Here is a 21393-nt window from a genome sequence, read left to right as displayed (position 1 = left end):
CTATCTTGACCTACCCATTTTCCAATGCTCTTATCCAAATATATGGCACTACACTAATCTGATAATTGAAAATTGAAGATTAATTTAGCTTTTTTAGTTTTTGATGATTGATGCTAACTCATCACTTAAATTAAAAATTAATCTATTAGTGCTCATCTCATCTTATGTAATAGAAGGCAGATGTGCAAACATTATTGAAACTTGTAAATTTATCTTTCCGGTGGAAAGGAAATATATTTTCAATTAATTACATGAAAGTAACAGCAGAAAAGCAATATAAACAAAAGAATTGAAATATAAAAGACCAAATGGTTGAGTCAGTAATTTGTAATTTTGCTGGAGTGGTTTGTTTTGGTGGGCCAAGTGTTACGCAAGGGAATAGGTGTTTGATAGAGAAATACCCATATATTGTACCTAAATTTGCTTGTCCGTACTGTATCTGTAAGCATGATGGTTCTGGCTTCCTATATTCTGCCTTTGTTAGGCCTTGCTCACAGCTGTAAACCCCATTTCTAAACAGTGCATGACGCCATTAGATCATTCTCCAGCAAGAGGAAGATATGTATTTCATAACATCACATTTCTAGTTGACCTAACTAACATACATTACACACACACACACACACCAATAATTACATTTAATCAGAAACTACACCTGTTCTCGGTTGGTTGATCGGGTAGATCTCTAAAACTGCAGTTCGTTCAGTGTTTTAAGCGGGTTCAAGCTCATTAGCGAGCTTGGTGGTAAGAACCGCATATGAAAAATATGAGACCACGCCTAGCATTTTAAGTGCAAACCAAGTAGGTATTCGGACTTGCGAATAGATCTATAGAAACTGAGGTGTCACTTTCTTTCTTTTTCATAGCGAAAGGGCTTAGATATTATTATACCTATCATTCGATAGCAATTATGAAGAAGAACTAGAATCATGGGCCTTAGCTTTCCCTCGCCCTTAAGCTGGAAATACCCCTCCTACCCCTAAACTTTTTATAACAAAAAAAAAAAAAAAAAATTAGGTCTTGTATAAAGTAGGCCAAATCCTCAAGGTTTAGCATCATATAGTGTGGTTGGTAATATTTGATGTCTTCAAATTCAATTGGTTCCAATAAAGGCTCCTAGGAAAAGAAAACAAAAGAAATTCCCTGCAAAAGCACAATCTTCCCTTTTTTACCACAAACAATCAAACGTGAGAAAAGAATCGTATTTCTTTTTATCAGTCTTTCTCTCATTCAAAAGAAGCGTAAAGACATTCATATAGAACCTAGACTTTCAAAAAGCATAACTGCAGCCAATTCCACTCAGGATTTAATAATCATGAAGCAATCAACATCATAAATACCTGCCATTAATATATAAAAGATGCAATTTTGACAAAATGAATTGGGTTCTTCTAAAGCAGATTCTGACCTTTTTCTATACATAAATAAAGAGACAAAGCTCTTTAGCACATAAGGGCTAATATATATACTTGACAAACTAACTCCTATAAACTAAATTCAAAAAGTAACTAGGTACAAAATTTATGTATCTTGCAATAAGCAAGGATTAGAAAGCAATTACTTTAATATTATGAGCCCCAAGCTAAAAAATGGAGAAGAATTCCCTGCTCCAAGCAAGCATTGCCAAGTTACCCTGTGAAAAGCAGTGTGCATCCTCTTGATGAGGGTCGCATTTCCACATTTCTTTGAAATTGTTATGCAATTTGGCTATTTTCAGAATATACATGACAAAAACACATCACATCTATCTTCAGAAATTGTAACTGCCTTTAATCAGTATATGTGATGTGTTGCTTTCCTCAACGATAGATTGCAACCATTAACCCTGACATACCGGCCCCTAATACAACCAGTGGGGGAGAATAATTACGTCAAGTAAAAACGTCTACCGAGGATGCTTGTTATATGGAAATGTTCTCAGCTAGGATCCATGCAATAACTACGTTGCTAACAGGTTGATGCATTCAACAAAAAGTTGTGCCATGGGTCTTCTGAAAATCTCCATTGACGTCTCTATTAAGTTTGTTAAAATTTTGAAAAGGCATTGCTGCCATATTCTGTTCATACTTACCTTTTAAGCACAAAAATCAGGATTTATCTAGTCTTCCTAAAAACTTGCATAATTCTAAGAATATCATAAGGTGGGTTGTCAAGATTACCAGTTAGAATGTGAATTATCAGACAAGACTCATGACCAAGATACATGTTCTTGATCTTCCACCTCTCACTTAGCAGGCAAGAAATGGTTCAAGACTTCTAGGTTATGTTATGCTATTTACATCGAAAATTGAGACATTTTGCCATATATTATGTTAGCAATTTCCAAGAATCAGAGACTTACTTGATTTAAACTGGTCTTTCATCCATTCTTTTCTTTATCAATGAGCATAAGCTTCATTGTTTTCTATTTCCTGAGTAGATGCCAACAAAATTGATATCATACACAAGCGTTGCATTGCCAGGGATATTGCAGTCACCTGAATAAACAGCATGACTGACATTAGAATCAAAGCATTTGTGCATGCATTGATACTTCTACTCCTTACTTGTGCACTGAAGTAATTCATAATCAACTCGAATTTTTTGCATACTTGTAGCTGCGTTCTTACCATCAGAAGCAACGAATGAATAGAACTAAGTGTACCCATTCGGTAATGGAATTAGTGGACCAGATAAATATAAGAAAGGCAGCCAAATTTATTTGTGGAATGGCAAGTGACTGCAAATGGCAGCAACCAAAATTAAGATAGGGTGGCTGGAAACCAGCTAATCATGAGAGACTAACCAAGGTACAGGAAAGATAAAAAGGTGGTGGTTCCAGTTCGAAACTCTTTTCTCAGGCATGGAGATGTAATTAAACATGTGGCTCTTACTTGCTTTTATACAGGTGAATCCATTTAACTTATAATTCAAGCAATCAGTGGTTTAAAGTGTCAATCATAATGAAAGTTCACCTGAAAAGCATCCTGCAGGTTCTGGCCCATATGCTAACTGTGGCGGAATCTGAAGTTTACGTTTCCCTCCTGGATAGAACAACAGACAGGATAAACATGGCTTCAGGCCAAAATATACCATTGAGCAGAGAAGGAAATGACAGAAGTTCATCTGGTGTTCCAAAACCATACCTACTTGCATTGGTGGTACTCCTTCACCACCAAAAATCCCCTGATCCAATCCCCTAATGACCTGTAAAGAAATAATATGTAAAACGATAGTTGTTCAATATAAACAAATGAGACAAAAATCAGAATTGAATGAGATGTTAATTACCTGGCATATTTCTCTTCAAGAATAGGTATTAAATTGTGTAGGGAAATTCTGACTGTTTACTCAAGGTTAGCAGGTTCAATTCAGCTTCAAATCCATTTTATCATAACTATCATGAGCATTATAGTTGTTATATGACTAACTGAGTCCTATTTTTTAGCCTAGAATTTGGCGTCTAAAGTCCATTTCACCCATATTGATCACTCATGATAGCAATGAAATCAAAATTAGCCATGGTCCTTAATCAGCTCCTTACATTATTTGCAACATCTCCAGCAGCCAACTAATCCAACAACCAAAACAGAAGCACTCAAGCAGAGCTAAATGCAAATTCTTTTTTATCTCTGTGCTACTACTAATTACTTGGATTCCTTTATTGAGACTCATTTACTCATTTTGCAAGGCTACTGTATCCTGTCAGTATTTGACCCACAATTTAAGGTAGAAATCAACATTCTACCTGCATTAATTGGTCCAGGTCTTCTCTATGTTAGCCTAACACTCGGGCTTATGCATGCAAGGAATCCATGAGCTAGTAATTCAAAACATGTGCTCACCCTGCCGTCATTGGTTGAAGTATGAAGACGGCTGGACGAAATGTCAACATTGTATCGAGCATATGTAGAGATGGAGAAACTATTTTAGTTCACCTCTTATGGGGCTGTCGGTCATTAATAGAGCGTGTGTTTCTCATTTTAGCAGGCCATTATTTTCAGGTACATACATAATTACATTTGATGTATTTGTAAGAGAAGCCTTTTGACTATGTATAATGGAAGCGAAACAGATTATCTTTATACTCTTCTGATTGAGAAAATAATTAAACTGGAGTAAAATGGCAGTCAAAAGCATCTATACCTTGCCAACACCAATGCGCATGGTGAGAGGTCTACCCCGTTTATAGCTGCTGTCAAAGACTCTACCATCTGCAAATCTTGCAGTATAATGCACCTGTATATATATAACGGGGAGTAAATGAATAATAAAGTTCATGGTGAAAATTCATATTTCTGGCCAAACACTGTAATTTATCAATAAGTTACACTCATCACTAAGAGTTTATGCTAGTAAAGTTTTCCAAAGGCAAGATGTTTTGCTCATTGCATATGCACTAACACTAATATAAAGGGCGGCCCGGTGCACTACGCGTCCCCGCTGAGCGAGCGTCCGGGGAGGGGTCCCATCACAAGGGTGTAGTGGGAGCAAGCCTTCCCCTACCAATTTATTTGACAAGAGACCGCTCCTAAGACTCGAACCCGTGACCTCTTGGTCACACGACAACAACGTTTACCGCGTTGCGCCAAGACTCGCCCTTGCACTAACACTAATATGCAGGAAAAAAAAAAATATTATGAATGAACCTGAAAAGGACCATTACCTCACAACAAGCAACATGCATAGAATTTTAAAGTAAAATGCCCAGTCCTTATAAAAGCTGTAATGTTTCACAACATAATATTAGCCTAGAACTACAAATAGATTCATCGTTCATCAGATACTGATTTGATGGAATGATACAAGCAAAGACCGACAAAATTAGTTACGATAGCTGGAAATATACTGATCATATATCTATAATCATGGGGTTCATTTGAAGCTTCCAAGATCATTTCAAAAAATTAAAGCAGAATTACAACGCAGTAAACCATAAGATTGAAGAATAATTGAATAGCTAAAGTTTAGAAGTCACATTAATAAGCTCGCCGTAAGGAGCTTCCACACCGGAACCAGCAGAAAGATCACAATAGCCGAGGCCAGAGCGGACAAAGTTGAAGTCACATAAAGGATCCGCAACAGTGGCATAGTACTCGATCCTGGTGGCATTAGCTTCCAATGGTGCAAAAGTAAGAAAAGAAGCTGCTAGAAGCCCCAAACCCACATTAAGTATGCGCTTCTTTGTTGTGGAAAATGAATTGGAAGAGAGATTTGGGTGTTTATCAAGTGATGAACAGGATAAACAAGAAAATGGGGGTTTAGAGCGGGAAGTGGGTGTATGAATTGTAAAAAGGTTTGTAGGGGAAGAAATGGCAGAAGCGGAGAATGCCATTGCGTTCCTTATCAGGTAGCTAGGATTGGAGGGATGAGTTTTATTGTGATATCTAGATTAGACTAGAGATATAACAAAACTTGAAAGTTTGCAACGAGGGATTATTGTACCGCTCAGAGTTTTTGGCCGTTAGATATGGATAAGAGAGTCCCTCAGTTTGCCTTTTTAAGTTTTTCTGGGAATGAACCGCTTGGATGTCAATATAATTTGTAAAAAGAAAATCTATGTATGAAATCTAAACAACTTAGCTGCGTTTATTTTGGGTTCCATAAGTCTAGGGGTGGGAAAAAGTATACACGATCCAATTATACGATACGAAATCGACATGTAATTTTAGTACTTTGGTTTAGTTTAATAGATAATTTGTTATTTTATGGTAGACACGAAATTGACACGTAAATTTTTGAGGTTGATGTACTAACCCGAAAACGACACAAAACGACACGAATATTTAAAATTATTGTTACATTCTCTCGTATTTTTAATGTCACTTTATTAATAAAAATAATAAAATTATAATTATTGCTTGCAAATATGATTCGAACCTCTTAAATTGTTATAAACACATTACATGACCCCTAACATGGTATTAATGGATTTTTCGATGGTTAGTATTAACATACTAATCTAAGAATGAAGTATTTAAAAATACGACTGTATTTCTTATATTTTTAAAAGTTATCATTAATATATATATATGCATAACAAAATTATATGTAACCTGAAAACATGATACGAAATCGACACTAATCCGAACAGGTTAACACGATTGTGATACGATTTTTTTTGGATTGGGTTTGAGTTTATCATTTTTAACACGAACTCGACAATGACATGATATGAACACGACTCGAACACAAAATTGACAGGTCTACATAAACCGATACACAATAATTTTATTTATTTTTTTAGTTTTAGGTTACCTTAAATTACTCTAATTTTATTATCCAAAATTCATATTCTTATGAATTTTTATAGTTTTTTTTTTCTATTTAGATCATTTCCAATGGACTTTTAGTATATTTTTTTAAAAACTAATATAAACAATTGATTGTAGTTGATTTGAGAGACTAATTCGTATCATCTCCAACAATACTCTGTATACTCACACTTTATTTATTTATTAGCATTAAAGTTAGTAATATATATTTATATTTACCAATAGTGAGAGGAAAAAGTGCTTAATAATAAATTATTAGTAAAAATAATTTAAAGACTCACTGAAAGTGGAAAGAGACTAAAAAATAAGTAGGAAACAGAGACTCTTAGTAATCTGATAAGCAACTAGAAAAATGTCGGAGATGGTTTTTAACTATCATTCCTCAAATTTTAATTTAAGAACTCCACAAAGGAGTATGTTATTACCTTACACATCTATTATCTTCGTAAAATTCTACTTTATTCTTAATTTTTGTTTTTATTTTAGTCCATAAATTTATTTATTTATATTTTTTATCACTCGACTAATTTCACCTTTGGTTTTTGTATTTATACATTCTTACTCTTTTTTTTTAAATATTGTTAACCAAATTTATGTTTTAATTGTATTTTTGGTGCTTATATTTTTTTATTTATACTTAGACTAATTTCACTTTGTATCATTTTATTTACTTATGTTTTACTTTTTTTTCTAAAAAAATTTGACCAATTTTTTTTATTTGATCATATTATTCAGTTTTAGTATTTAATTTTCATTATTTTAAAATGATTGTTTTTTAAAAAAAATATGAAGTTTATGCATTTTGCTTTGATTAATTTTATTTCAGTTTTCTCAATTTCACCGTTTTTTAATTTTAATGGTTGAAATAATTGATTTTAATTCCTATATTTACATGTGATTAATTTATCAATGCAAAATATGTATATATAAAAATTGTTGTTAAAAATAATCAACCACTATAATTTATTATTTCATTTTAACCAAACAGTCGTAAACGGATCATAAATATGCCATTCATTTCCTGTGACTGAAATAAACAAACAAAAAAATTTATGATCATTCCATTCTTTTCTCTTTGTGAATTTCATTTCGTTACTCATGTTGAACCAAACGCCTCCTTATAAATAATAACATTATATAAGAACCACTTTGCAATTTTGAAGAGTTGTTGGAGAGTGTCAAACCACTACTAAAGAGTTGAAAGAGGTCACCCAAAAACATCAAGTCGTTAAATTCAGCAAATCGCTAACCTTGAATCAAGCGCTATTTAAGGCAACACATGGCATATGGTGAAAGGAATGGTGATTTCAACAACCAAATGAAGGAAGTCGCTTATCTTAAACGGCTCCTTTTAACAAGAGACATGTTGGTATCCTTTCTTCAGTTACTTTTTAATTTATTTACTCTAAAAATGGCAACCATCCAAAATAGCTTTTACAGTTCTGTTTGAATAGTTTTTAGTACCAAAAACAATCGGTTTTTATCTTACAATTCATAAAAAAAATTAATTTTATTTTATAATTCATAAACAAAAAGGAATGTTTTACTAAATTAATTTTATTTCACAATTCATCAAATTATTAATATTTATTTAATTAATAAGTATCAAATATTAGTAGATATTTTTTAATCAATTAAATATTGATTCATTATTACTTATATTATTAATAAAAAAATAGATTAATTGTTTAAAAATAAAGAAAATAAAATATTATATGAATAGTGGTGATTGTCACTAACCACTGAATAAAATTTTTAGTAGATAAATATTTTTGAAGGAGCTGTTATAAATATGTGAGATGACATGATTGGAATGTATGCAACCCTCCAATCATTAGAATTACTTTAAAAGCAGCTCCAATGGATGTTTTTTAGTTGTTACTTTGAGAATTTGGTTGTTTACAACCATTAGAGAAAATGTTAACAATTTTGGTAATAAAGTTTTTCTCTCTCTCGTTAAATCCAAAAAAGAAAACTAAAGCAGGACTTTACAACCATGCGAGACGCTTATTGATCTGCATCTGGCACATGTCTAACACACGTCATATCAGACGCATCAAGCACCTTAACTGGCAAAAAAATTTGTTGTTTTTTCTGCCTATTATATCTATTTTTTATGGTTATGTCTATTTACTAAAAAAAATTGGGTTTAAAACGGTAACATTTGTTTCATATATGTTAATATAAAACGGTAACTTTTTTTAAACAAATAATTAAACTTTTTCATTTAGTATTGTTATTTAAGAAATCTTATATATTAAAACTTTATATATAAGAAACTTCATATATTATATTGTCATATTTAATCTCGTACTTTCAATTATGCATTTTAAGCTTTTAATTTTTGTAATAATTATTTAATTAATGAATTTTATGAAAATAATAATAATAATAGAATTAATTATTTTATTAGATAAATATTTTTATATAGAAATAATAATAAGTATTGACTCAATTATTTTATTGGATAAAAATTAGAAATGAGTAAATGTATAATGTTTTATGACAAATAAATCTCACAAACATTATTGTCAAAACTGGACCGGTCAAACAATCGGAAGAGTCAAAGGATTAAGGGTTTAAGATTCAACTAGGGTTGAATCGGGGTTCAATCAGGATTCACAAAATACTATAATTTTTTATTTTTATTTAACCTTCTAACATAATAAAAGTGTAAACCTAAAATGTTAATAATATTAATAAAAAATATACTAATAGTGAAACTTGAAAGTCACCGGATTAAAACTAAGTAGTTGAGAAATAAAAAAATAAAAACTATTCTAATTTTAATTTTAAAATGAACTAGAATATTATGATTACCCTAAAAAATTAAAAAACTAATCCAATTTTGTTGTAACAGTAGCCAAAACGCCTAGAATGCCAGGATTACAATTACAAATAAAAAAAAAAGAAATAAACTAACATGTAACTAAACTAAAATTTTTAAAAGTAATCGAACAGAGAAAGTAGAAATAAAATAAGAAACGGTAAAAAAAATAAATTGCATTAATTGTCCCTATAAATTCCAATCCTATTGCATTAAGTCTTAAGTTTCAATTTTTAATTTCCTTTAAAAAATAAATTACAGCTGTAATCCGAACCGTAATGACCCGTAAAATCATGACCAGGTTTTCGGTTTGATGGTTCAACCGGTCGGTTCAATAGTTTTAGTTTTAAAAGGAACTAGAATATTATGATTACTCTAAAAAATTAAAAAAATAATTCAATTTTGTTGCAACAGTAGCCAAAACCCCTAGAATGCCAAGATTACAATTACAAATAGAAAAATAGGAAATAAACTAACATGTAACTAAACTAAAAATTTAAAAAGTAATCAAACATAGAAAGTAGAAATAGAATAAAAAACGGTAAAAAAATAAATTGCATTAACTGTCCCTACAAATTTCAACAAGTAGCAGACAAAATCTAAGAAGAAAAATAATGAAACCTGGCAAAGATTATAAGTAAAGCTGTCATAGTTATCAATGACAACTAAGGGATTCTTCAACTCGGTACTATCAGATGGAGAAGTAGACTTTGTGGCGACCTGCAGATAGAGGGAAAAGAAAACGTAGATTGAGAATACCGATGGTTGAAGGAATAGAATGGAGAAGTACGATCAGATAACCCATAAGAAAGAGATAAGACCTGCAATTAGCTATAAAAAAGGGGAAAATTAGAAAAATCAAAACATGATAACAGGTCCAAAGACAAATGCAGAAGAAAATCCCATATGGAATAACAGAAAAAAAAACCAGTAGATAAGAGATTTGCTAAAAAAACGATGGAATAACAGAAAATGAATGAGATTAGAGTGTGAAAAGAAAATTAAGGTGAGAAAAGATGAGGCCAAAAGAGATACTGAAGGAATAGAACGGAGAAGCACGATCAGATAACTCATAAGAAAGAGATAAGACCTGCAATTAGGCATAAAAAGTGGAAAATTAGAAAAATCAAAACATGATAACAGCTCCAAAGACAAATGCAGAAGAAAATCACATATGCAATAGCAGCTCCAGGAAACAAACTTGTGTGCTCGATGGACTTTGAAAGCCTTGCTCCTTCTTATTATCCTCAAGACCACAATCAAGGTCTGATTATGAAACTTCAATTAGCAGATTAACGATAAAACATAGACACCAACAACCTTCCTAAAAATTAGGAAAGTTAAAATCAAAATCCTATATTGATAACCACAAAAGCAGAATGTAAAGATTAAATGGAATTGAAATAGAAACTTACCACATGAGTGAATCATGCATTCTTACAATTTGAAAACCTAAAAACGATGTGAACCAATGATGAGAAAATTGAAGTAATAATGAAGAAGCTGATGATAGAGGAAGGAACTGATGAGAAGCAGACATCGAAAGACGAACATAGAAGGTGGCCGAGGGTGGAAGGAGAGTTCAAGAAGAGGGAGATTAAAGCAGTTCATGAAATTGGTAAAATGAGAGATGGTTGAACGGTTTTAGATTAAAGAGGGAGAGAAAAGCAGTTGAGGGGATGAGAATATAACGGCAAAATGAGAAGTGGATGGAGAGAAGTAATAAATTATATATGATAAAATAGAAATAATTCGTAAAAATTGAGAAAATGTCAAGTAAGCATTTTTATAAGCTGCTTTAAGTATAGTAATAGATATTACTGCATTAAGTTTTAAGTTTCAATTTTCAATTTCCTTTAAAAAATAAATTACAACTGCAATCCGAACCGTTATGACACACAAAATCATGATTGGGTTTCCGGTTTGTTGGTTCAACCGACCAGTTCAATGGGTTTAGTTTTAAAATGTACTAGAATATTATGATTACCCTAAAAAATTAAAAAAATAATTCAATTTTGTTACAACAGCAGTCAAAATTTCTAGAATGTCAAGATTCTAATTACAAATAGAAAAATAAGAAATAAACTAACATGTAACTAAATTAAAATTTTTAAAAGTAATCAAAGTAGAAATAGAATAAGAAACGATAAAATAAATAAATTGAATTAATTGTTCCCACAAATTTCAATACACTGCATTAAGTCTTAAGTTTCAATTTTCAATTTCCTTTAAAAAATAAATTATAGCTGCAATCCGAACTGTTATGACCCATAAAATCGTGATCGATTTCCGGTTTGATGGTTCAACAGTTTTAATTTTAAAATAAACTAGAATATTATGATTACCTTAAAAAATTAAAAAAAATAATAATTCAATTTTGTTGCAACAGTAGCCAAAACCCTTAGAACGCCAAGATTACAAATAGAAAAATAAGAAATAAACTAACATGTAACTAAACTAAAAATTTAAAAAGTAATCAAACATAGAAAGTAGAAATAGAATTGATATCACGTTGATTTCTTTACACCGAATAATATCCATGTGGGTGCTGTTGTGCTCGGCCGAGGGCACTCCGATGACTAAATCAGTAATGTACTTAAGAGAATAATCTGTAATCACAAGTAAGGTTTAGATAGTGTGTACGCCGTATATCTTGACATGGCGGGTCCCTTATGGCTTTTCTTCCTTTCGATCCTTCTTTTAGGAATATCCCAGCGAAGTCCTAATGATAACATTGCGGATGTTATCAAGAATAAAAAACGGTAAAAAAATAAATTGCATTAATTGTCCCTACAAATTCCAATACTAATGCATTAAGTCTTAAGTTTTAATTTTCAATTTCTTTTAAAAAATAAATTACAGCTGCAATCCGAACTGTTATGATCCGCAAAATCATGATCGGGTTTCCGGTTTGATTGTTAAATCCGTCGGTTCAATAGTTTTAGTTTTAAAATGAACTAGAATATTATTATTACCCTAAAAAATTAAAAAACTAATTCAATTTTGTTGCAACAGTAGCCAAAACCCCTAGAATGCCAAGATTATGATACAAATAGAAAAATAAAAAATACACTAACATGTAACTAAACTAAAAATTTAAAAAGTAATCAAACATAGAAAGTAGAAATAGAATTAGAAAAGGTAAAAAAATAAATTGCAATAATTGTCCCTACAAATTTCAATACTAATGCATTAAGTCTTAAGTTTCAATTTTCAATTTCCTTTAAAAAATAAATTACAACTGCAATCCGAAATGTTATGACCCGTAAAATCGTGACCGGGTTTCCGGTTTGATGGTTCAACGGCAGGTTCAACAGTTTTAGTTTTAAAATGAATTAGAATATTATGATTACCCTGAAATTTTTTTAAAAAAATCAATTTTGTTGCAATAGTAGCCAAACCCCCTAGAATGCCAAAATTACAATTACAAATAGAAAAATAAAATAACATGTAACTAAACTAAAAATTTAAAAAGTAATCAAACATAGAAAGTAGAAATAGAATAAAAAAACAGTAAAAAAATAAATTGCATTAATTGTCCCTACAAATTCCAATACTACTGCATTAAGTCTTAAATTTTCAATTTTCAATTTCATTTAAAAAGTAAATTACAGCTGCAATCCGAACCGTTATGACCCGCAAAATCATGATCGGGTTTTCGGTTTGATGGTTCAACCAACCGATTCAATGATTTTAGTTTTAAAATGAACTAAAAAATTAAAAAAAATAATTCAATTTTATTGCAACAGTAGCCAAAACCCCATAGAATGCCAAGATTACAATTACAAATAGCAAAATAAGAAATAAACTAACATGTAACTAAACTAAAAATTTAGAAAGTAATCAAACATAGAAAGTAAAAATAGAATAAAAAACGGTAAAAAAAATAAATTGCATTAATTGTCCCTACAAATTCCAATACTAGTGCATTAAGTCTTAAGTTTTAATTTTCAATTTCCTTAAAAAAAATAAATTACAACTGCAATCCGAACCGTTATGACCCGCAAAATCATGATCGGGTTTTCGGTTTGATGGTTCAACCAACCGGTTCAATGATTTTAGTTTTAAAATGAACTAGAATATTATGATTACCCTAAAAAAATTAAAAAAAAAATCAATTTTGTTGCAACAATAGCCAAAACCCTATAGAATGCCAAGATTACAATTACAAATACAAATAGGAAAATAAGAAATTAACTAACATGTAACTAAACTAAAACTTTAAAAAGTAATCAAACATAGAAAGTAGAAATAGGATAAGAAATGGTAAAAAAAAAAGAAATTGCATTAATTGTCTCTACAAATTCCAATACTACTGCATTAAGTCTTAAGTTTTAATTTTCAATTTCGTTTTAAAAATAAATTACAGCTGCAATCCGAACCGTTATGACCCGTAAAATCATGACCGGGTTTTTGATTTGATGGTTCAACCGGCTGGTTCAACAATTTTATTTTTAAATTGAACTAGAACATTATGATTACCCTAAAAAATTAAAAAAATAATTTAATTTTATTGCAACAGTAGCCAAAACCTCTATAATGCAAAGATTACAATTACAAATAGAAAAATAAGAAATAAACAAACATGTAACTGAACTAAAAATTTAAAAAGTAATCAAACATAGAAAGTAGAAATAGAATAAAAACCGGTAAAAAAATAAATTGTATTAATTGTCCCTACAAATTCCAATACTACTGCATTAAGTCTTAAGTTTTAATTTTCAATTTCCTTTAAAAAAGAAATTACAGCTACAATCTGAACCGTTATGACACGCAAAAACATGGTCGGGTTTCTAGTTTGATGGTTCAACCAGCCGGTTCAATGGTTGTAGTTTTAAAATGAACTAGAATATTATGATTACCCTAAAAAATTAAAAAAATAATTCAATTTTGTTGCAACAGTAGCCAAAACCCCTAGAATGCCAAGATTACAATTACAAATAGAAAAATAAGAAATAAACTAACATGTAACTAACCTAAAAATTTAGAAAGTAATCAAACATAGAAAGTAAAAATAAAATTAAAAACGGTAAAAAAATAAATTGCATTAATTGTCCCTACAAATTCCAATACTACTACATTAAGTCTTAAGTTTCAATTTTCAATTTCTTTTAAAAATGCAATCCGAACTGTTATGACCCGCAAAATCATGATCAGATTTTTGGTTTGATGGTTCAACCGGCCGGTTCAATGCTTTTAGTTTTAAAATGAACTAGAATATTATGATTACCCTAAAATATTAAAAAAATAATTTAATTTTGTTGCAACAGTAGCCAAAACCCCTAGAATGTCAAAATTACAATTACAAATAGAAAAATAAGAAATAAACTAACATGTAACTAAACTAAAAAATTTAAAAAGTAATCAAACATGGAAAGTAGAAATAGAATAAAAAAAACGTTAAAAAAAATAAATTGCATTAATTGTCCCTACAAATTCCAATACTACTGCATTAAGTCTTAAGTTTTATTTTTCAATTTTCTTTAAAAAAGAAATTACAGCTGCAATCCGAAAACTTATGACCCGTAAAATCATGACCAGGTTTCCAGTTTGATGGTTCAACCGGCCGGGTCAACAGTTTTAGTTTTAAAATGAAGTAGAATATTATGATTACCCTAAAAAATTAAAAAAATAATTCAATTTTGTTGCAACAATAGCCAAAACCTCTGGAATGTCAAGATTACAATTACAAATAAAAAAATAAGAAATAAACTAACATATAACTAAACTAAAAATTTAAAAAGTAATCAAACATAGAAAGTAGAAATAGAATAAAAAAACGGTAAAAAAATAAATTTCATTAATTGTCCCTACAAATTACAATACTACTGCATTAAGTCTTAAGTTTCAATTTTCAATTTTCTTTAAAAAATAAATTACAGCTGCAATCCAAACCGTTATGACCCTCAAAATCGTGACCGGGATTCCGGTTTGATGGTTCAATCGGCCGGTTCAACAGTTTTTTAGTGGGTTTCAACATTATCAAATTTTAGGTATCTTCAGACCGTTTTACATATCGGGCTCGGTTGAACCGGATTGACCCGGTCGAATCGGGTCAGACTTGATAACCTTGCTCACAAAATTTGAAAGCAATATAGTATTATAGTGGTATGTTATTTGTAGGTTGTGTTTTTATATATGTGACAAGTTGGGATGTAAATGAGCCGAACCGATATCAACATGGGTAGGCTTGGTTCGGCTTGAGAATAGAAAGTATCAGGCTCGGCTTGTTTACATCGTCGAGCCTGGAATTTGTAAGCCCATCTTAAGTTCGAAGCTCGTCAAGTCTAAAATTTAAGGTCGGTGAGCCAAACATTTTAAGCTCGATTCGAGCTCGAAATTGGTTCGATTCGAGAAAAGCTCGCGAAAGTACATGATTCAACATTTTATTATCTATTTTTAGCCTTGCGAAAGTACATGATTCAACATTTTATTATCTATTTTTAGCCTTCTAACGAAGGAAACACCAAGTTTAAACTGAAACAAATTTAACATATCATTTACAACAAATTTAAATGAAGTTATAAGATTAAAGCAATATAGTTTTTAACAAATCCAAATACAACCATATAATTTAATTTTACAATAAATTTAACGTAAAATAAAGTTTAAGATAAACAACACCTCATAAAACATAACGAAATATAAAATCAAACAAACCAACAGGGACGATTTACAGCTTCTAAAATCAAACAGATCAACAAGGACAATCATCACTCTAATATTTGGAAGACTGTTTGGGCCTTTAAAGTTCCTTACAGAATTAGAAGCTTCTTATGGCTTGGGGTTAAAGATAGATTACTTACTAACTCTGATAGAAAGAGGCGCCATCTGGTGGAGTCTGGTAATTATAGTAGATGCAGAGGGCATGAGGAGACCATTTGCCATGCCCTTAGAGGCCTTCTTTTCTGATGGGGTGAGTGGGGTTGCTGACCACATGGTTGAGGCCTTCTTTTCTCATTCCATTCTTAACTGGTTTGCTGATGGGGTGAGTGGTAAGTTGCTGACTAATTTGGAGCATGGGGAGATATTTTTTGCTATAGTTTGTCACCATTTATGGAGTTGGAGAAATAAAGAGATTTTTGAAGCTGTTTCAGTTTCTATCCCTAACTTGGTTGATTTTTTCGCCAAGAAATTATACTATATTATTGATAGTTTTAAAGAGGACTCTCTTACTAGATATACTCAGAGAAAGGCTAGTCACCTTCTTTGTTGGAAAAGACCTAGGGAAGGTGTGGTGAACCTTAATACTGATGGCTCTTGCCTTTCTAATGGTAAAATTGCTGCTGGTGGAGTCTTGAGAGATGATGGGGGTGCTTGGCTGTCTGGGTTTTCCCATAATCTTGGGTTAGGGTCGTCATTTTCGGCTGAGTTGTGGGGCATTTTATCTGGTCTTAATCTTGCTAAGAGTCTGGGTGTGGGGAGGCTCATTGTAGAGTCTGACAATCAGGAGGCTATCAATATGATCTCCAATAATAACGCTATTTGCTTAAGAAGCCAGAATTTGATTAAGAGTATTAGGAGGATCTACCCTTCCTTTGTTTCCGTTAGGTTCTGCCATATCTTTAGGGAGCAGAACCGGGTGGCGGATCGTCTGGTGGCTGCTGGTCATGATGTGGAGTGGGGCGTCACAACTTACTCTTCTCCTCTTGCGTTCCTTTCTTCGTTCCTTTTAGAGGATGTGGTGGGGGTTAGCTTTCCGAGGCTGATCCCGGGTTAAGCTCTGCTTGGTTTTTGTTTGTTTGTTTTTATTTTCCTTTTCCTACCAAAAAAAAAAACAAGGACAATTTAAAGCTATTAAAATCAAACAACTTCTAAAATCAAGCCAACATGTCACAATCTAAGAGAGAACAAGAAGAGTGAGTGAGTTGAGAGAGGAAGAATGATTGAGATTAAAATCAAGCAAAAAAAAAAAACTTATCATGGAAGAGATAGAGAGAGAACTTAGGGGCGGTAGAAAGTGTTAGAGGTTCAGATGACCGATAACGATCTTCTTTCACCTAAGATCGCCATAGAAAGAGGAAAAATTTAGGAGCGCTCGACATTGGTAGAGAGCGAATGGGAAGAGTAAGTGAGTTGAGTGAAAAGAAAAATTGTGTTAGGTTAGGTTAGCTTAGATTTCTTTCTTTATTTTTTACCCCTAAATTGAATAATACAGAACTTTGTAAAATCTTAACTTAAGGGGCATTAACTAAATTTTTTTTAATTTTTTAATTAATTTAGGGTTAATGCAATTTAAATTAAATGTTCTTTTTAGCATAATACAAATCGAATGTCATTATTTTTTTAGGATCAATTTAAAATAATTATTCTTTTTTATCATTATTTGTTTCATTATAAATTAAATATTAATACATATAGTAATTAAAAAAAACTAGATATAAAAAAAAACAAAGCCTAATACATCACCAACTCCCTCAATTTGTCCATAGTAGTAGATTGACTCCCTGAACTTTGCAAGTGTCTCATCAGCTTCCTAAACTTGCTTATTTAGTATCACCAGCTCCTTAAACTTGTCCATAAAAATTTATTAGCTCCATGAACTTTGCAAATGTTTGACCAGCTCCCTAAATTTGCTTATTCTGTAACAACTAAATACAAAACCCATAATACTAACTCGGATTAAGGTGAAAAAAATACCTCTAACGTTTTGGATCAGGAGTAATTTTACCCCTAACATTAAAAGGCAAGAGCAAATTTATAAATTTGGTGAATTTTTTGATTTTTTTTTTGTCCAATTCGTACAAAAGTCAGTATATTTTTTTTTAATTTTTTTTCACATTCCAATATATATTTGTGATTTGTTACTGATAAAATGACGCACATGTAAAGTGTAGATGATAAGATTCATGACCGAGAAGACAGTTTGATTATTTCTCAAATTAACCCAAATTATCAATGTTAGGGGTAAAATTGCTATTGGCTTCCAACGTTAGGAGTAAAATTGCACCATTTTAGACGGCAGGAGTAAAATTACTCCTGACCCAAAACGTTAAGGGTATTTTTGCACCTTAATCCGAGTTAGTATTATGGTTTTTGTATTTAGTTGTTACAGAATAAGCAAGTTTAGGGAGTTGGTGAGGCACTTGTAAAGTTTAGGGAGCTAATCAAAGTTTATGGACAAGTTTAGGGAGCTGATGATATGAAATAAGCAAGTTTAGGGAGCTAGTGAGACACTTGCAAAGTTCAGGGAGCCAATCTACTGTTTTGGACAAGTTCAGGGAGTTGGTGATGTATTAAGCCTTAAAAAATCAATCGAGTTTGCTCACGAGATTTTGAGTCGAACCTAAAGAAACTCGATTTGGCTCATGAATGTCTCAAGCTGAGCTCTATCGAATCGAGCTTTGACAAGTTGAGCTCAGACAATTTGCGAACAACTCTGGTTCGTTTACACCCCTAGTGGCAAGTGGAAGTAACAAAGGTTTGTTACTTCCATTAGACTGATTATTCATGCCAAACCTTTATGGCTTTCCTCATTTATTGCCACCATAGACGATACTCCTGATTCTGCCTATCCTCACCTAGTTGAGGGGAGGGAGTCACAAAGAAGCGTTCAAGCCACAATAGGAGATGAAATCAAGTCTTTGGTGTCGGGATGGGGGAGGGAGATAGAAAATGAGAATTCATAGAAAGATGATACATATATATATAAGTAATTTTTATTGTACATTTTCACTTAATACTCTTATATATATATAGGGGTGAGATCTAGTGTGACAATGGCTTATAGTATGGAAAAGAGCTTATAGTGTGACATAATAAAACTACATAGTTTTGGTAAGGAAAGACTTTCTTAGCCGCGTGTGGGAAAGAGGGGACAAAAGGATTGCCCCTATGCCGCTTCCGTTCTTCTTTGACATGTTGGAGTTTAGTGTCCTATAGACAATTGTTCCAGGATATAAACCTAATATAAATGAATTGTTCTTAATGTCATTTGTTTTAATAAGATATGGTTTTATAACTGTATGAAGGCAACCTCCTTTAAAGAACTAAACAAGTCTAATAAAAGGAAATCCCTAAGTTTATTTAAAGTGATTATAAAGTGTTCATACAAGCATGAAGTGAGACGAAACATTATAATAAACTAATAAACTTAAAACCACCCCAAGTCAGGTAATATGTTTTGAATAAGGGATTGACATATCACTGTTGAGACTTGCATGTAATAATGTCTTCTATCGAGACAGAGAGATGATCTCACAAGCTTCAGATATGCAGATATCTGGACAGTTACATGGATCCAATGAAAGGGGTTCATTAGGATTGGGAACCCGACTTGATACAACAGGATGGGTAGATTTATCCTTGTCACATGTTCATCTCATTGGTATTAATAGGTATAAGTAATCCTAAGACTCAAAGGAATGTTAATTAGTGATTCTGGATTATGGAATGTGATGCTTTGATCCTGTTGTAACACGATTCATAACAGAGATGACTCTGGGGTGTGAACGGCAGACGTTGGGTATCACAAGAAGTAATTGCAGGATAGTTATACATTGGATTGAGCATTTGTCACTCCTGATAAATGGGAGATACGTCCAAGGATCGCTTGTGGAAGACTTAACTCTAAATCCTTGCAAGGTGATAGCTTAAGACTTGAAATGCAGATTTCACTTAACCTGTCTAATTAGAGTTAACTCGGCCTGTACAAGTAAAACGAACGTCTCGCTATATATGACTTGACATTGCCCATAGTCATAAGATTCTGTTCAAGGATGTAGTTGATGAAGGATCGAATTATACTGTAACTAATACGGAAAGATCAACGACGGAATCAACCTGTTTCTTATAGCTCTGGGGGAATGTTTCGGATCTGCCAATCACAGTTCGCGTACTCATTCCGTTATGCAAAGATTAAATATAATTCTAAGGAATTAATTTAATAGTTGTATATGGCTAGAAGCAATAAGAACCTAATGGGTCACACATAAGACTTGGACTCCAAAAGAGAAACAGATATTAATTAATTGATGGAAGTCCAACTGAGTCCACCAAGGCCCAGTAACATAACCGGGGGGGGGGCGATTTTATGTAGATAAAACATAAAGGAATTAATATAATTTTGCAACAATTATAATTAGATTATGATTGCAAATTAAATTAATTATAGGATAAATAAGTTAGGGGGTTTAATGAGATTAAATTGCTTCTATTATTATCCTATCAATAAGTTATTATTATCTTTATATTTAGATATAATTATAGATAATAATAACAAGAGTATTATTCCAAATATAACTCTTATTAAGTAACCTAATTCTATCTAACTAGGGTTTAGATAGAAGATGTTATTTATACCCCCTATTAGAAAATTTCGGCTAACCCTAGTCTATCCCATAGACTGAGAATTTCAACCACTACAGTAGAGGACGGAATTCCATCGATTGCTTCCGAATCAATTGATTTCATCTCTTTCTTTTTCTCCTTGATCTTGTGTTGATTAATTAGAGGCAATCTATCTTGATTGTTATCACTTGGTTGAGTTCTAATCGTTTACTTATATGTTTTGTTATGTTCATGAATGTAGAAAAGACATACAAAAGGAGAAATTCGTTTTGCTTCTCCTACATCAGGTCAGTTCATGATTTCGCGGATTCCCAGAGATTGAACCGTCGGATCGTCGCGATGTTTGGACAGGAGATTCTAGACATATTCTTCCACGTTTCCACCGTTGGGATTATCGTTCGGAGGTCTGGAAGGTCTGTTCGGGTAGGGACAGATTGGTAGACAGTTTCCATCTCTTTTGAAGTTGTGGGCACTTCGTTTGCAACGGTAGATTGATCGTCATAAAGATATTTATGTTCAATACCTCCTTATATGAAATAACGATTAATGGATCTTGGAAAAATGAAATAGGTAAAAAAATTATATTTCCGCTGCCAAACGTTTGCCTATTTTTCTTCAGTGGTATCAGAGCCTGCGTTAAATCCGTTATTTCATATATGAAAATAAAAGGATTTTCAATCAGATTGAATAGATTTATTGTTAGGTTAATTAATCAATTTGATTCGATTAATTAATCTAAAGATAAATGGTTAAGATGAGATTAAGATATACGTGTTTTGTGGATTAAGGGTTTAACCGTTTGAATCGTTAAAAGAGTTAATTCGATTAATCTTTGAAAATTTTGATTTTATTAACGATTTAAACGAAACGGTTAGAATCGATTAATTAGATATATATTTGAAAAAGGTTATATATATATATATATAAACTGAGTTATATATATATATATATATTCGAAATTAAAATTTAAGTTTTTAATTAAAAGAGTTTTGATTTAAAACAGAGTTTTAGTTTATATAAAAC

The 21393-nt window shown here is 31.8% G+C and overlaps 1 protein-coding gene and 1 long non-coding RNA gene across 4 annotated transcripts; both read right to left on the bottom strand.

Annotated features, from left to right (window-relative positions):
- Positions 1-197: 197 nt before the first annotated feature.
- On the bottom strand, positions 198-5464 carry LOC136231124 (photosynthetic NDH subunit of lumenal location 4, chloroplastic). 3 transcript variants are annotated; one of them, XM_066020409.1, is made up of 6 exons: positions 4958-5464; positions 4126-4218; positions 3126-3186; positions 2955-3023; positions 2342-2477; positions 198-512 (listed from the first exon to the last, which is right to left on the bottom strand). In XM_066020409.1, the coding sequence occupies exons 1-5, from the start codon at positions 5312-5314 to the stop codon at positions 2395-2397; spliced, it is 663 nt and encodes a 220-aa protein (XP_065876481.1). In that variant the 5' UTR covers positions 5315-5464; the 3' UTR covers positions 198-512; positions 2342-2394. The 3 variants fall into 3 exon arrangements, with proteins under 3 accessions (XP_065876481.1, XP_065876480.1, XP_065876479.1); XM_066020408.1 differs by lacking the exon at positions 198-512 and adding an exon at positions 1331-1840 and having other exon boundaries at positions 4958-5463; XM_066020407.1 differs by lacking the exon at positions 198-512 and adding an exon at positions 1331-1633 and having other exon boundaries at positions 4958-5462.
- Positions 5465-9521: 4057 nt separating this feature from the next.
- On the bottom strand, positions 9522-10759 carry LOC136230998 (uncharacterized). Its single transcript, XR_010689633.1, has 3 exons — positions 10497-10759; positions 10283-10405; positions 9522-10171 (listed from the first exon to the last, which is right to left on the bottom strand). It is a non-coding gene; the product is annotated as an uncharacterized lncRNA (long non-coding RNA).
- Between the last annotated feature and the right edge of the window lie 10634 nt (positions 10760-21393).

This window comes from Euphorbia lathyris, chromosome 5 (genome assembly GCF_963576675.1).
Source record: "Euphorbia lathyris chromosome 5, ddEupLath1.1, whole genome shotgun sequence".
NCBI lineage: Eukaryota > Viridiplantae > Streptophyta > Magnoliopsida > Malpighiales > Euphorbiaceae > Euphorbia > Euphorbia lathyris.
This window is presented reverse-complemented; position numbering and strand designations above follow the sequence as displayed.

Excerpts from the sequence above, each read along its gene's own strand:
- LOC136231124 (XM_066020409.1), bottom strand. The coding sequence starts at position 5,314 with ATGGCATTCTCCGCTTCTGCCATTTCTTCCCCTACAAACCTTTTTACA. Across the intron at positions 4,219-4,957 it reads CTTACGGCGAGCTTATTAAT|GTGCATTATACTGCAAGATT; the intron begins GTGACTTCTAAA and ends ATATATATACAG. Across the intron at positions 3,024-3,125 it reads AGTACCACCAATGCAAGTAG|GAGGGAAACGTAAACTTCAG; the intron begins GTATGGTTTTGG and ends TGTTCTATCCAG.